Source organism: Somniosus microcephalus, chromosome 11 (assembly GCF_052327205.1).
Source record: "Somniosus microcephalus isolate GS21.2 chromosome 11, FLI_Smic_1.0, whole genome shotgun sequence".
Classification (NCBI taxonomy): domain Eukaryota; kingdom Metazoa; phylum Chordata; class Chondrichthyes; order Squaliformes; family Somniosidae; genus Somniosus; species Somniosus microcephalus.
In genome coordinates, this window is record NC_140997.1 from 31,472,746 (window position 1) to 31,486,623 (window position 13,878).

The 13,878-nt window shown below is 44.7% G+C and overlaps 1 protein-coding gene across 1 annotated transcript in view; it reads right to left on the reverse strand.

The window, feature by feature from the left end:
- The window catches only part of apoltp (apolipoprotein lipid transfer particle homolog), a 433,926-nt gene that overhangs the window by 153,381 nt on the left and 266,667 nt on the right, over positions 1-13,878 (reverse strand). The window contains exons 36-38 of the mRNA XM_086000433.1: positions 5,921-6,013; positions 4,650-4,867; positions 3,867-4,060 (exon numbers count right to left, since the gene is read on the reverse strand). Of these exons, the coding sequence (XP_085856559.1) occupies positions 3,867-4,060; positions 4,650-4,867; positions 5,921-6,013 (505 nt within the window). The remainder of the gene's footprint in view (positions 1-3,866; positions 4,061-4,649; positions 4,868-5,920; positions 6,014-13,878) is intronic.

Consider the following 13,878-nt stretch of genomic DNA (forward strand, 5'->3'; position numbering starts at 1 on the left):
TTAGCGCCCCACTTCTCCTCCTCCTAAGGCACTAGCGGCTGGCGCTAACAACTGAATTTCTAGGCCTAAGAGTTTTACACAACCATACATTGGAGTATCCTTTTATAGGAGCGAGCTTTTGGCTTATTGGTAGCAATCCCACCTCTGAATCAGAAAATGCATTGTTTGAACAATGCTCCAGACAGTCATAGGACTTACAATGGAGCTTCCTGTGGTATTGTTTGGGAGTGACCCACCACAAACAAGGTCATGGATGTGGAGGAGATAGAGCCAAGGGCGGGGACTCCCTGACACTGGGAGTTAACTTCCTTCCTCTGCCTCCAAGCGACCCGGCATTGGTTTGGAGATGGATACGTTGACTCAGATGACGTAGCGGACCTCTTGGTAGGAGGGGTGGGTTCCAGGCTGGGATCATGGGGTTGTCCCTAAAGACCGGAGAGGGGGCACTTTAAAAAAAAAAAAAAAAAATGTTTCTAATGGCCCAATGCCACAGGGTCTGCTGGGGTCACAATCTGTCACTTTCAGGACAGGAACCTGCCACCTTCACACCTGTGGGTTCGCATAACGCCTTAGTAACCAGCAAACCTCCGAACTATAACCCCTCTGTAATCAAGATAGTCGTGGCAAGCTGACATAGCTATCTTGATTACCATATCTCACTGAGTTTTTGAAACATCACTTACAAGAGAACTCACATTACAACAAAGTGATATAAGTGAGACTAATGCTTAGAGATTTAATAAATGCCACTACCACAAACATTTCACTGAATATCAGATAGGAAAATAAATTAGAGCCAGAAACGGGAGCCAATCCAAATCAAATTACTTGTCCGGATTAATCTGGATTTCCTTTAAAATGGAAGAACTTTCTGTTCTACCAGAAAATTGTACACAAACAAACAATTTGAAGCTTATCCAAATTCCCATTTGTAATTGATTACATATGTGCGTCCACTCAAATCTGGCACTGTTTGACAGGTTGTGATGGGCTCCATGCAAATTGTGCAGAACATCTAAACTGAGACCAATCTACTTTTTTAGTCTGAACTTTTATTTAAAATCTAATCCTCATTTTATTCCAATTGTTTATATATCTAGATGCTTGTGGTTAATTACAGCAGTATGCATGGCCTCAATTTACTTTAGGACCAGCGGGCGTAATTTTGACTATGTGCGAGTGAAGTCAATGGAAATAAAAGTCAGCTGAGATGTAAAACGAGCTGCCGATTCCCTATCACCCGTTTTACACTATTGCACAGAGTCAAAATTACCCACTATATGAATGAGTTACAGTGTCCGCTGTGGCCCAGTGGGTAGCACACTCGCCTTTGAGTCAGAAGGTTGTGGGTTCAAGGGACTTGAGCACATAAAGCTAGGCTGACACTCCAGTGCAGTGCTGAGGGAGTGCTGCACTGTCAGAGGTGCTGCCTTTCGGATGAGGCGTTAAACCGAGGCCCCGTCTGCTCTCTCAGGTGGACGTAAAAGATCCCATGGCACTATTTCGAAGAAGAGTAGGGAAGTTATCCCCGGTGTCCTGGCCAATATTTCTCCCTCATCCACCATAACAAAAACAGATTATCTGGTCCTTTTCACATTGCTGTTTGTGGGAGCTTGCTGTGTGCAAATTGGCTGCTGCCTTTCCCACATTACAACAGTGACTACACTTCAAAAAGTACTTCATTGGCTGTAATGCGCTTTGAGACGTCCGGTGGTCGTGAAAGGCGCTATATAAATGCAAGTCTTTCTTTGAATAGCACAACAAATATAAGCCTACAACTAACAAGGATTTCTCCTCTACATCTGTAGTGCATAAACCTACCAATAATTACTTGTATAATATCATGCTCCTTGCTCGTTATATATTTAGTGGATCCTATTGCATAATGTCATTGTTTATACATTTTATATTTGGTTTAGTGAAACTCTAACCATTCACATATAATGAACAAGTAACTTGTTTAGAATTGTCAAATTAATCTCTAAACAAGTAATGCCCCACATGCTAATTATTTTGGGCAGTTCCTTTGTTTTGTAGTAGCTCAACAGCCCCACAGCAACCTGTCAACCTCACAGTTTTAAACTGTGCATTACATTGAATGTTCAGACCAATGGGGATAGGCAGTATTGGTCATCTTCTAAATATGCATCAGCTCTGGTTATTTCTTAGTAAATACTGTTAATATATTTGGGAATAAAAGGGTAAATTCATCCATCTTACATTCCCAGCAGAGAGCTGCTCTAGGTTCAGAGAATTGGCCACTACAGTTTTGTAGCCTCCAAACCATCATCTTCTTCAAGCAGGGCTCCTCCGGGGAGCATGGGATTGCTGAGTGTAGCCTAGCTGGGTTGATCAAATTCAAATTTTATCAGCAGATTCTACCAATGGAAATGTGATGATTTAATGAAATCCTGAACTTGTGAAAATATTTCTATCTTAAACTCAGTCATTTTCATCTTATTTTTCCAAGAACCACTCTTTCTTACAGTTCAGTGGTCCCCAGCTCCCTATAAACTAGCCACTCATCTTTACAAACACTTGCTTTACCAAAGAACGCATCAGAAACACCACAGCTAACAGGATCACAAGCTACACACTTCACCATTAGCAGTGCATCTAGTCCAACAACATTGTGCATTCATATAGCACCTTAAACATGGAAAAAGTATATAAAAGAAATAAAGGAGCAGCCATGATGTGACAGTTAGGAGAAGTGACTGAAAGCATGATTGAAAATATGGGTTTTGAGAATGTTTTTAAAGGTGGAGAGAGATGCAGAGAGGTGAAGGCAGTTCAAGAGAGAGGGGTCGAGGTAGCTGGTGGGACAGAGAGAGGAAGAATGCACAAAATTCCAGAATCACAGGACGGAAGATTGTGGGATGGGATGTAAGGCTGACAATAGTTGTCAGAGTCAGGGTGGGACAAGGCCTTGGAGAGATTTGAAGACGAGGGCGAGTATTTTGAATTGGATGTATTGGGGATCAGGAAAGCAATGTAGGTCTGCAAGGGCGAGCGGTACTTTGTGCAGTGCAGGACACAGGCAGTGGAGTTTGAAAAAGCTGAAGTTTATGGAGGATAGAGGATGGGAGGCAGCAAGAGAGAGATTGGAAAAATCGAGTGTGGAGATGACAAAACCATGGATAAGGCCGCAGGGTAAGATAGGGGTGAAGGTAGGCAACATGGTGGTGGTAGAAGTATATAGTCCTAATGATGGATAGGGTGTGGGGTTGGAATCTCAGATCTGAGTTGAACCGGATACCAAGATTTTACAAAGGCTGATTCAGCCTTAGCAGATGGCCAGATAAGGGATGGAGTCAGTGGAAAGGCAACAGATTTTATGGCCAGGAACAAAAATAAAGGCCTTGGTTTTCCCAAAACTTCTGAACAAGAGGAATTAATATTTATTACTAAAATAACAACCATCACTAACTCACCATTTTGACTGACAAAGGTTAGTTTTTCTTTTGGTGTTTGTGTATTGTTACTCTATGTAGAGTTTCTGTAATCATTTATATAGGTAGTTAGGGAGACCATGCAGAAACCTTATCAAATTTCCACAAAGAATGAACAAGCACATATGAGGCTTTACCCATAGCAAGATGATGTTGGTTATATACGGAGGTCGCTATATAGGCACAAGATAATCTTATTTCCCTTTGTTATAATGTATTGCTATGCAGGTGACACCAGTATAGGTAATAATGCACAGTGTATATATGATGTCAGAGGTGGAACATTGCAACCAATGTTTGATATGTAAAATTACAGGAAAACCATCTGCATAGTCTGATGTACAAACATATAGGTCAAAAGGGGAGAACCGTCAGGAAATTAATAAATATTTTAAACAATTGCTGAGAAATTACCTTCATTGGTATTGTTTTGTTGTTTTAAGGTTGCATCCACGTGCAGGAATTGTGGGATTGTCTGTCCATTATTCATATTGTGCTGGACAGTACCAGTCAATGATATGACCAAACCTTCTTGGTACTCTTTTAATCCCATCACATCTACCTCAAAAGCTTTCTCGTCCAACTGCAGACTGGAAACCAGCAAATATCTAAAGTCAGGCAACAATGCTGTGTTAGTCCCATCAGTCACAGGTAAATAACGTTACAAAACTAGAACATTTAACACCTGCCTGTATAAAAAAAAAGGATCTGCAGAAATCTTTAAACCGGGGCAGTGAGTATAGAAATGATTTGCAACACCTTTCATGAAGTTGCCATAATAAATAATTAACAAACTTTTCTTTGGCAGGTAGAGGCTCTAAAGAAAAGAAAAATGTCACCGCCATTTCTGAGCCTTGGCTCTGACCTATGTCAAGATTTTTCCAAATTTTATTCACTTACGTTTGTCAAGATTGGCATGTTGTGTTAATAGGCAAGATGCAACTGGCATATTACTTGAAACAGATTTCAACAAGAATGCAAAAGTTCAAGGTTTGCATTGGGAATTGCCCTTAAGAAAAGTTGCACCTAAAAATCATATTTCCTAAACATTGGGCCCTACATTTTTAAGCACTGGTGTTAGTATCACTTAACGTCAAACTCTTTAAACATTGGCACATCTTACAGTTCTAAATATTTAAACATAAAATTATGCAAAGCGCATTAAAGTTTCTGCAACGCACTCCACACATATTTTACCTTGAATTATAAGCTTTCCCAGTTATTTGAAATTGGCTGTTCTCTGGTCCAGTCAGGAAGCTCTGGTGCAGGGCAGCTTTAATACCCAGCATTCGGACATTCCTTTTACTCTCATTCACAACATCAAACTCCGTTAACATAAGATCTTTACCATTGGAGTGGAGGTAGAATGTGCCATTGTAATTGGTCGCTTCATAATTCTTTGCTGTTGCACAGGCCTGTATTTATCGAGAATGTTTCAAGAATTAAATCAAATGAAAATTAATTGAAAAAGATTTGTAACAAGGCATATTAAAGGCACAAGCTCCTGTTAGTTTTCTACACTAATAGGCGTAAAAGTTATTTACAAATTGATCTGCAAAATATTCTGCTCAATTGCTATCTCAAACATCTATTCATTTATAGACTAAAAGGCCAACAAAATAAGCAATAACGTGTCTCATTTAAAAAATGACTAATACTATACTTGTTCTCAGTCATCCTTCTTATAAGTCTGCACAGTAAATGCATACCATTTAAAGTTAATGGCTAAGGCTGTGGGACTGAGATAAATTAAAAGAGATTTAAATAAGTACATACTTTTAAAAATTGGAGCTCCCAAGTTGGCTCACTTGGTGAGGCAAGCTTGTAACTGAGCCAGTCAGGCTGGAAGGTTTAATTTCCTGCCTGTACTGAGTTAGCTGATCTCAGCGGTAGTGGCAATCGGGGAGCTGAAACTGGCTTCAGCTTGGCTTAGTCCTGCCACTGAGTCACAAGGTCATGGGTTCAACCCCAACTTCAGAACCTGAACATATAATCCAGGCTGACCCTTCAGGGCAGCACTGAGAAAACACTGCATCGTCAGGAGTGTCTTTCAGGTGAAAGGTTAAACCAAGGCCCCATCCTCCTGCTCAGGTGAATATTAAAGTCCCCATGAACTTTTATGAAGTGCAGAGAGCTCTTCCAGTGTCCTGGCCACTTATTCATTCTTCAACCAATGCCACAAAAATAGAATAACTAGTCTTTCATCTCATTGTCATTGTTGGACCTTGCTGTGTGCCTCATATAAATGAGCTTCTGAATTTGCCGACAAAAAAGTGACTACACTTCAAAAGTATTTCATTGGGCCTTACAGAAGCCACAGGATTTTCCTTTCATTGAAGTGAATTGAAGGAAATACAGGTGGGTTCTATTACTGGCCTGCAATCTTCCCAACCACATTTACCTTCTGCGTTCCGCCCAAACAATAATCTACCCAGGGTATTTGATATAGAGCGTGAAAGATGATGTACCTGGAAAGTGTACGGTATTGCTGATTGGTAGGGTTGGCTGAACTGGGAGTAAACTCGCATCTGATTGGAGGAGCCATTCACCTGAACAGCGAACTAGTTGAATACAAAAGAAGGTCAGTAGAAGTAATCTTCGTCTTAACTTCAGAGTTTTCAATAGCTTATTGTAATAAGTATTTCAGTACTGAAGGGAGGTTCTAATGTCAAAGTTTTAATAAATTAAACCAGATTCATTTTTAGCTTATTCTGACAATTAAAAAATATTCTACATCTCAATGAATTATCCTGATGGGATGTTTACAACAAAAGGTTTTATTGGAGAATACATTTTATGCAAAACAAGATGTGTATTTTAACAGTTAAAAACTCAGCTTTTTCAAAGGAGTTCAAGACATTCAAAATAATGGAATTCCAAACAGAACAACCAACCCACTGACAAAGCCAGTATAGCAGAATAATGTACGAATGCAAGGAAGAGTTATTTTCTGTGGTTTAAACTGTGTCTTTCAACTTTTGCTTCAACTACAAACTCTTTGCCCTGGATTAAGGTGAGGCCTAATGGCATTATGGTGGCATAGCTTGATGAGATTCAAGCTTCTGATACTATCAAGGGTAGATGGCAAATGGAGGCCTGGCATTTCCCCACTGGGAGGGAAAAAACCCCAAAATGAGTCGTCCAGGTCAGTATGTCCTACTGGCAAAATCACCAGTGGAAGTCTAAGAGCAGATCTCCTGCCTGCACCTTGTTGCATGCTAAAGGAGAACCTTAAGTGAGGGCAAACCAGCTGTAAAAAGCTGCAGAAAAAGAGAGTGAGATTATCCCAAGTGTAATGTATGTACCTTTAAGGGGAGAACTACTTTTTACATGGCAATTCAATTCAAACAGGAACTGGACAAATATCTGGCTCATCAACAGCAGCTTGCATTTATTTAGCGCCTTTAACTTCGCAAAAACACCCCAAGGCACTCCACAAGACTGCTAGCAGACAAAATTTGACACCGAGCCACATAAAGAGACGTTGGCACAGGTGACCAAAATCTTGGCCAAAGAAGTTGGTTTTAAGTAATTACTTAAAGGAAGAGAGGTGGAGAGGTTAAGGGAGGGAATTTCCGAGCTTGCTCTGCATGGTACTGCTGATTGCTAGGATGAGTAGACATGCAAAGAACTTGGCTGAACACAAAAGGGGTGGATTTCCCTCCTTTGCACTCGGACATTAAGGGATCGTGTTTAGCACAAATGGATACAAAATTGGGCAGGCAATTTGCGCCCCCACTCCCAAGCTATTATTTACCATCAAAAGACAGAAGGGGAGAAGGTGCCCCTCTCACTCTTGCTTTGTTGGGTAAACACCAGTGGAATACAATCAGCAGCAGCCAGCAGATGGCAACTCCCTCTGTAGCTGAGTGGTGTGGAGACCAATTATAGCCCCCCTATTATCATCTGAGGTCAGCTCCTTTAACACAAACTGTGTAATGTATGTAATGTAATATATACCTTATTAAGGGAGAGAACTACTTTTTACAGCTCCTGTATACTGTAGTACCGGCAGTGACCACACCTGTATATAAACCCTGAGTAGTGATCTGTACAGTTAGTTCTAGAGTAACCCTCATTCAGTAAACACCTGTTGAATCGTTCCCTGCAGTCTGTTGTCTGATTATTGAAGGACACAACATTAAGATACACGGACATAACATTGGCGACGACGCAGTTTCGAACCTACCTGCAACTCTGCATCACCTCCCAGGGATTCGCTCCTGGAGAACAGTGGAAGAAGGTCGAGTCCAGAACCATGGGCGTCGACCACTGGCAACCGCCCAGTCATCCAGCGGAGATTTGAGCATCGCAGGGGAGGTTGTCGAAAGCCAGGCTTGGCTTTCCAGTCACGGTGGTCCAGCGAAACAGGCTGGCAACAGGTACTGCGCAGACCCTTCCCGGGCAGCAACGGGCTAGAGCCCGACCGAGCGGCACAGAAAAAGGCCGAGCAGCGTCGACGGGGGAGAGAGAGAGGGCCGAGTGCACAGGGTGCAGCCGGTGTTCAGGACCGAGCAGCGTCAACGGGGGAGAGAGGCGAGAGAGAGCAGAGTGCAGCCGGTGTTCAAGGGCCGAGCAGCGTCAACGGGGGAAGAGAGGCGCGCAGGAAAACACGAGGCGCTGCCATTGCCACGAGAACCGCAGGGAGCGGCGTTGGCAGCAGCGCAGGAGCAGCGCACGAAACCCACAGGGCATCGCCATTTGCCACGAGGACCGCCGAGAGCGGCGTTGGCAGCAGCGCGGGAGACGCCATTTTAAGCCGCAGCGGGGAAGAAAGGAAAGCGTGGAAGACGCCATTTTAAGCCAGTCTAACCACACCCAAAAATGCCGAAGAGTGGCAGTATCACAGCGTTCGACAATGAAGTCGAAGATTGGACGACATATGTCGAACGCATAGAAGTATACTGCAAGGCGAATGAAGTGCCAGATGACAAGAAAGCGCTGGTATTGTTGAATTCAATGGGTGCAAAAACGTATGGCTTACTACGAAATCTAGTAACCCCAGAGATCCCAGTAGAAAAGGATTTTGAAAACATAGTGTCAATCCTACAGGACCACTTAAACCCCACACCGCTGCTGATAGCAGAAAGATTTAAGTTTCAGAAAAGGAACCAGAATAAAGATGAAAGTAATGCTGAGTATTTAACAGAACTGCGCAAGCTATCGAAACACTGCCAGTTTGGAATGGAACTAGCAGATACTTTAAGGGACAAGTTTGTGTGTGGGCTTCAAAGTGAAGGAACCCAGAAACGGCTTCTATCAGAAAAGGATCTTACGCTGGACAAGGCTTTCAGCATTGCAGTATCACACGAAGCAGCAGCACGGGGCGCTGCAGAGATACAACGGAGACCGCAAGAATATGGCACAAATGAAATGTCATACGGAACAGTGAAGTGCTATCGCTGCGGCAGAACAACACACGACCATAATGATTGCTGGTTCAAGGACAAACTGTGCAGTGTGGAAAAGTAGGACACATAGCAAGAGTCTGCAGGTCGGGGAAGAAAACCAGCAGCAAGAAATCTCCACAGGAGAAGTACAAGGTGGTACATAAGGTGACGGAGAGTAGTTCAGACGAACAGAAGAGTGATACAGACTCCAGAAGCAAGGAGCTGGGTTGTCTGAAACTACATAATGTGATCAAAATGGAGGATCACCAAACCATCTGGGTCACGCTCAAGATAGCAGGAGTCCAAGTGAAAATGGAATTGGACACAGGATCAGCCCTAACAGTCATAAACCGAAGGGACTACAAGCGGCTATTCTCACATATACCCTTGACAGATACAAAGATCGTCTTGAAGACGTACACGGGGCAAAAAGTCTACCCCAAAGGAAAAATAAGGGTGAACGTTATATATAACGGCAAGGAAACACCAAAAATGGACCTATATGTATTGCCAGATGGAGCACCACCACTACTAGGACGTGAATGGATCCGGAAGATACAGCTAGATTGGCATTCCATACAGGCACTGACTGTGGCTGACAAAAAGGATGACGACGTCACACCTGGGCGACTGTCAAAGATCCTAACTGACGCGAAAGAAGTGTTCCAGCAAGGACTCGGAACACTAAAAGGCATGACAGTGATGATTAAAATAGAGGAAAACGCAAGCCCAAAATGTTTTAATGCCAGACCGGTCGGTACCTTATGCGATCCGCCCAGCCGTCGAAGCAGAGCTGGAGAGTCTGGAACGTTCAGGTGTACTGTCCAAGGTAGACTGGAGCGAGTGGGCTACACCCATCGTCCCTGTGATGAAAAAGTCATTGAGCAGCACGCCTGGGGAACCAAGGAAGGTTCGCATCTGTGGGGACTTAAAGGTAACAGTGAACCCGGTCCTTCACACCGTACAATATCCACTTCCGCGGATTGAAGATATTTTCGCCTCACTATCTGGAGGGAAACGCTTCACTAAGATTGATCTGGCCCAGGCGTATCTGCAAATGGAGGTAGGAGAAGCAGCATCAATAAAATACCTCACAATCAACACCCATAAAGGTCCCTACCAGTACAACCGGCTGGTATTCGGGGTAGCATCAGCTCCGGCTATTTGGCAGAGGGCAATGGAACAAGTCCTGCAAGGGATCCCAGGGACCCAGTGTTATTTGGACGACATCCTGGTCACGGGCGAAAATGACAGTGATCACCTTGCCAACCTGGAGCAGGTGCTCACTAGATTGCAGGAATATGGGCTCCGAGCTAACCGCCCCAAATGCGAGTTTTTTAGAAAACAGATCGCGTATTGTGGCCACGTTATTGATAAAGAGGGGTTACATAAGTCCCCAGAGAAGATTGAGGCAGTAGTCAAGGCTCCAGCACCGGAAAATGTGTCACAACTGAGGTCGTTCCTCGGGCTGGTAAACTACTACCATAAGTTCTTGCAAAATTTGTCCACAATACTACACCCACTGAACACCCTACTGCAAACTGGGGTGCCATGGAAGTGGAGTGATGAATGTAGACGAGCTTTCCAGAAGAGCAAAACACTAATCACATTGAAAGAGGTATTGGCCCATTACAACCCGGCATTACCAATTCGGTTGGCATGTGATGCGTCACCCTACGGCATTGGAGCGGTGCTGTCGCACAAATTCTCGGACAGGTCAGAGAGGCCAATAGCCTTTGCGTCACGATCACTAACCTCAGCCGAGCGTAACTACGCCCAGATTGACAGGGAGGCCCTCAGCCTAGTGTGGGGAGTGAAAAAGTTCAATCACTATCTGCACGGGCAGAAGTTCACCTTGCTGACTGACCACCAACCACTTGTCTCCATCTTTAATCCAAAGAAGGGCGTTCCGGTGATGACTGCGCAACGGCTACAAAGATGGTCCCTTTTTCTAGGGGCGCACCAATATGAAATCGAGTATAAGGGCACGAAACAGCATGGAAACGCTGATGGGCTATCACGCCTGCCACTGCCTACTGCGGAGGAAGCACCAGCACTGGATCCTGTCGAAATATTTCATTCGACTATAATTGAATGCTTGCCAGTAACTAACGCTGGTATAGAGAAGGAGACCAGAAATGACCCGACACTGTCTCGGGTATATGATTTGACGGTGAAGGGATGGCCAGCACATGGCGACTCACTGTTGCCAGCATTCTCATCCAGAAGAGAACAGCTGTCAGTATGCCAGGGGACCTTGATGTGTGGATCCCGAGTGGTAATTCCACCCAAGTTAAGGGAAAGAGTGCTCAATGAGCTTCACGAAGGTCATCTGGGAGGGGTGAAAATGAAAAGCCTTGCTAGGGCTTATGTGTGGTGGCCGGGGATCGATCAGCAAATCGAGGACCTGACAAAGAGCTGCTCAGGATGCCAGAAAGTCCAAAATGCACCACCACATGCCCCTCTACACCCATGGGAGTGGCCCTCATCTCCATGGCAACGGGTGCATATTGATTTTGCTGGTCCATTCATGGACTCAATGTTTTTAATAGCCGTGGATGCGCACTCAAAATGGCCTGAGGTGATCAAAATGTCCTCCACCACCACGGAGAAAACTACTGCAGTCCTACGGACCATTTTTGCCAGGAACGGCTTGCCAGAGCAGATTTGCTCTGATAACGGACCACAGTTTGTGTCCGAAGAGTTTCGAAGATTTATGAAAAGGAATGGGGTAAGGCATTACACATCCGCCCCGTATCACCCAGCCACAAATGGATTGGCTGAGAGGTTCGTACAAACCTTTAAGAAGGCAATAAAGGCTATGTACAATGACAACATTCCGCTGCAGCACAAGGTGGACAATTTCCTGTTCGCCTACCGGAATGCGACACATGCAGTCACCAACCAGGCCCCAGCCATGATGTTCTTTAACCGAAGGTTAAGATCTTGCCTGGATTTGCTCAGACCAAACGTACGAAGAGATGTTGAGAGTAAGCAATTCCAGCACATCCATGAGAAGCCAACAAGGAGCTTCAATGTAGGGCAACCAGTCTTGGCCCGCGACTACCGAACAGAAAAATGGCAGCCAGGAACGATATGCACACGGCAGGGCCCACTAATGTACACAGTGGACGTTGGGGAGAGCATCGTGAGACGCCATGCTGACCAGATCCTAGAGTCACAGGAACAAGTCAACCCCATGCCTCGCCCATACGTACCTGGTGATGAACCCAACGTAGAGGTAGCATCTACCACAGAAACAGTAGCATCGGAAGCTGATGAACCAACCGACGACAGGGGGCCAGAATCGCCTCTGCACCAAGAGCAAGACACTCGGGAAAGGCGCTATCCAGAAAGGATCAGGAAGCCTCCGCAAAGACTGAATTTATAAATAGACTATTTTCAGCTAATGTTGCATGTTAAAAGTGTTAATTGTAATTAGTTGATATTTAATTGTTAAATGAGTGTTATGGTACTGTTAATCTAAAAGGGGAGGAATTGTAATGTATGTACCTTTAAGGGGAGAACTACTTTTTACAGCTCCTGTATACTGTAGTACCGGCAGTGACCACACCTGTATATAAACCCTGAGAAGTGATCGGTACAGTTAGTTCTAGAGTAACCCTCATTCAGTAAACACCTGTTGAATCGTTCCCTGCAGTCTGTTGTCTCATTATTGAAGGACACAACATTAAGATGCACGGATCTAACACCAAGGTGGGCCTCTCTTTTTTGCAGTCAAAAGTCGGTGAAGCACTACCCTGATGGCTCAGGGCTGAATGCACCATTTGGTGTGGTATTGAGCCATAGACATCAGGAAGGTCCTACAGTCAATCCTTGGTCTGTGCTACATTTGCTGATCTGAACTGGAACACAGTAGTGGCAGTATAATTGGCTTTTATGCATCTGAGCTGGGGTGGGGTGGGTGGTGTGGAAGTCTGGGTTCCCATTCACGATCCAGTAATCCTGCTTGAAAAGCTCACATTGGAGAAGATAAGGCCTAGGAATGATCTTAATGAAGTATTCAAGATTCTAAAGAGTACAAACATCACCATGCTTCACATACCCATAAATTCGACAACAAGAGGGCCTAACCTCAAACTAGAAGAGAGAGTGAACAAGAAGCTTGGATTTAATTACTTTACACAGAGAGTGATGACTGTATGGGTTGGACTGCAAAGGAGGCCAATGCAGAAATTATGCACTGAGGCAGGTACAGGGATCCAGGAGGTAGTGTTGGAGGAGCCGCAGCCCTTGCACTTGTCCAACAGGTTCGAGGCTCTTACTCCCTGTGAGGATGGGAACAAGGACCGCGGGGAGGATGAGCAACCTGGCCACAGCACCGTGGAGCGGGGGGCCATTCAAGTCGGGGGAGTTAAAAGAAATGTTGTAGTGGTAGGGGATAGTATCGTTAGGGGGATAGATAGAGTTCTTTGCAGCCGAGAGCGAGAGTCCCGAAGGCTGTGTTGCCTGCCCGGTGCCAGGGTTAAGGACATCTCCTCTGGACTGGAGAGAAACTTGGAGTGGGAAGGGGAGGATCCAGTAGTCGTGGTCCATGTTGGTACCAACGACATAGATAGGACAAGAAAGGAGGTTCTGCTGAGGGAGTTTGAGCAGCTAGGGGCCAAATTAAAAAGCAGAACCACAAGGGTAATAATCCTTACCTGAGCCACGAGCGAATTTGGCTAGGACAAATAAAATTAGAGAGTTAAATGCGTGGCTCAAAGACTGGTGTGGGAGAAATGGGTTTTGCTTCCTGGGACACTGGCACCAGTACTGGGGCAGGAGGGAGCTGTTCCGTTGGGACGGACTTCACTTGGCCAGTGCTGGGACTAGAGTCCTGGCGGATCATATAACTAGGGCTGTAGAGAGGGCTTTAAACTAACTAGTGGGGGGGAGGTTCCTAGAGAGCAAATAATAAAAATGACAACAGAGAAGGTCATAGACTTAGGTAGCAGTGGGGAAATTAAAAACCAGAGCGTGTCAGGAAGGGGCAGAAGGTATGGAGTAAAAGGTAAAGTAATAAAAAGGGCAAA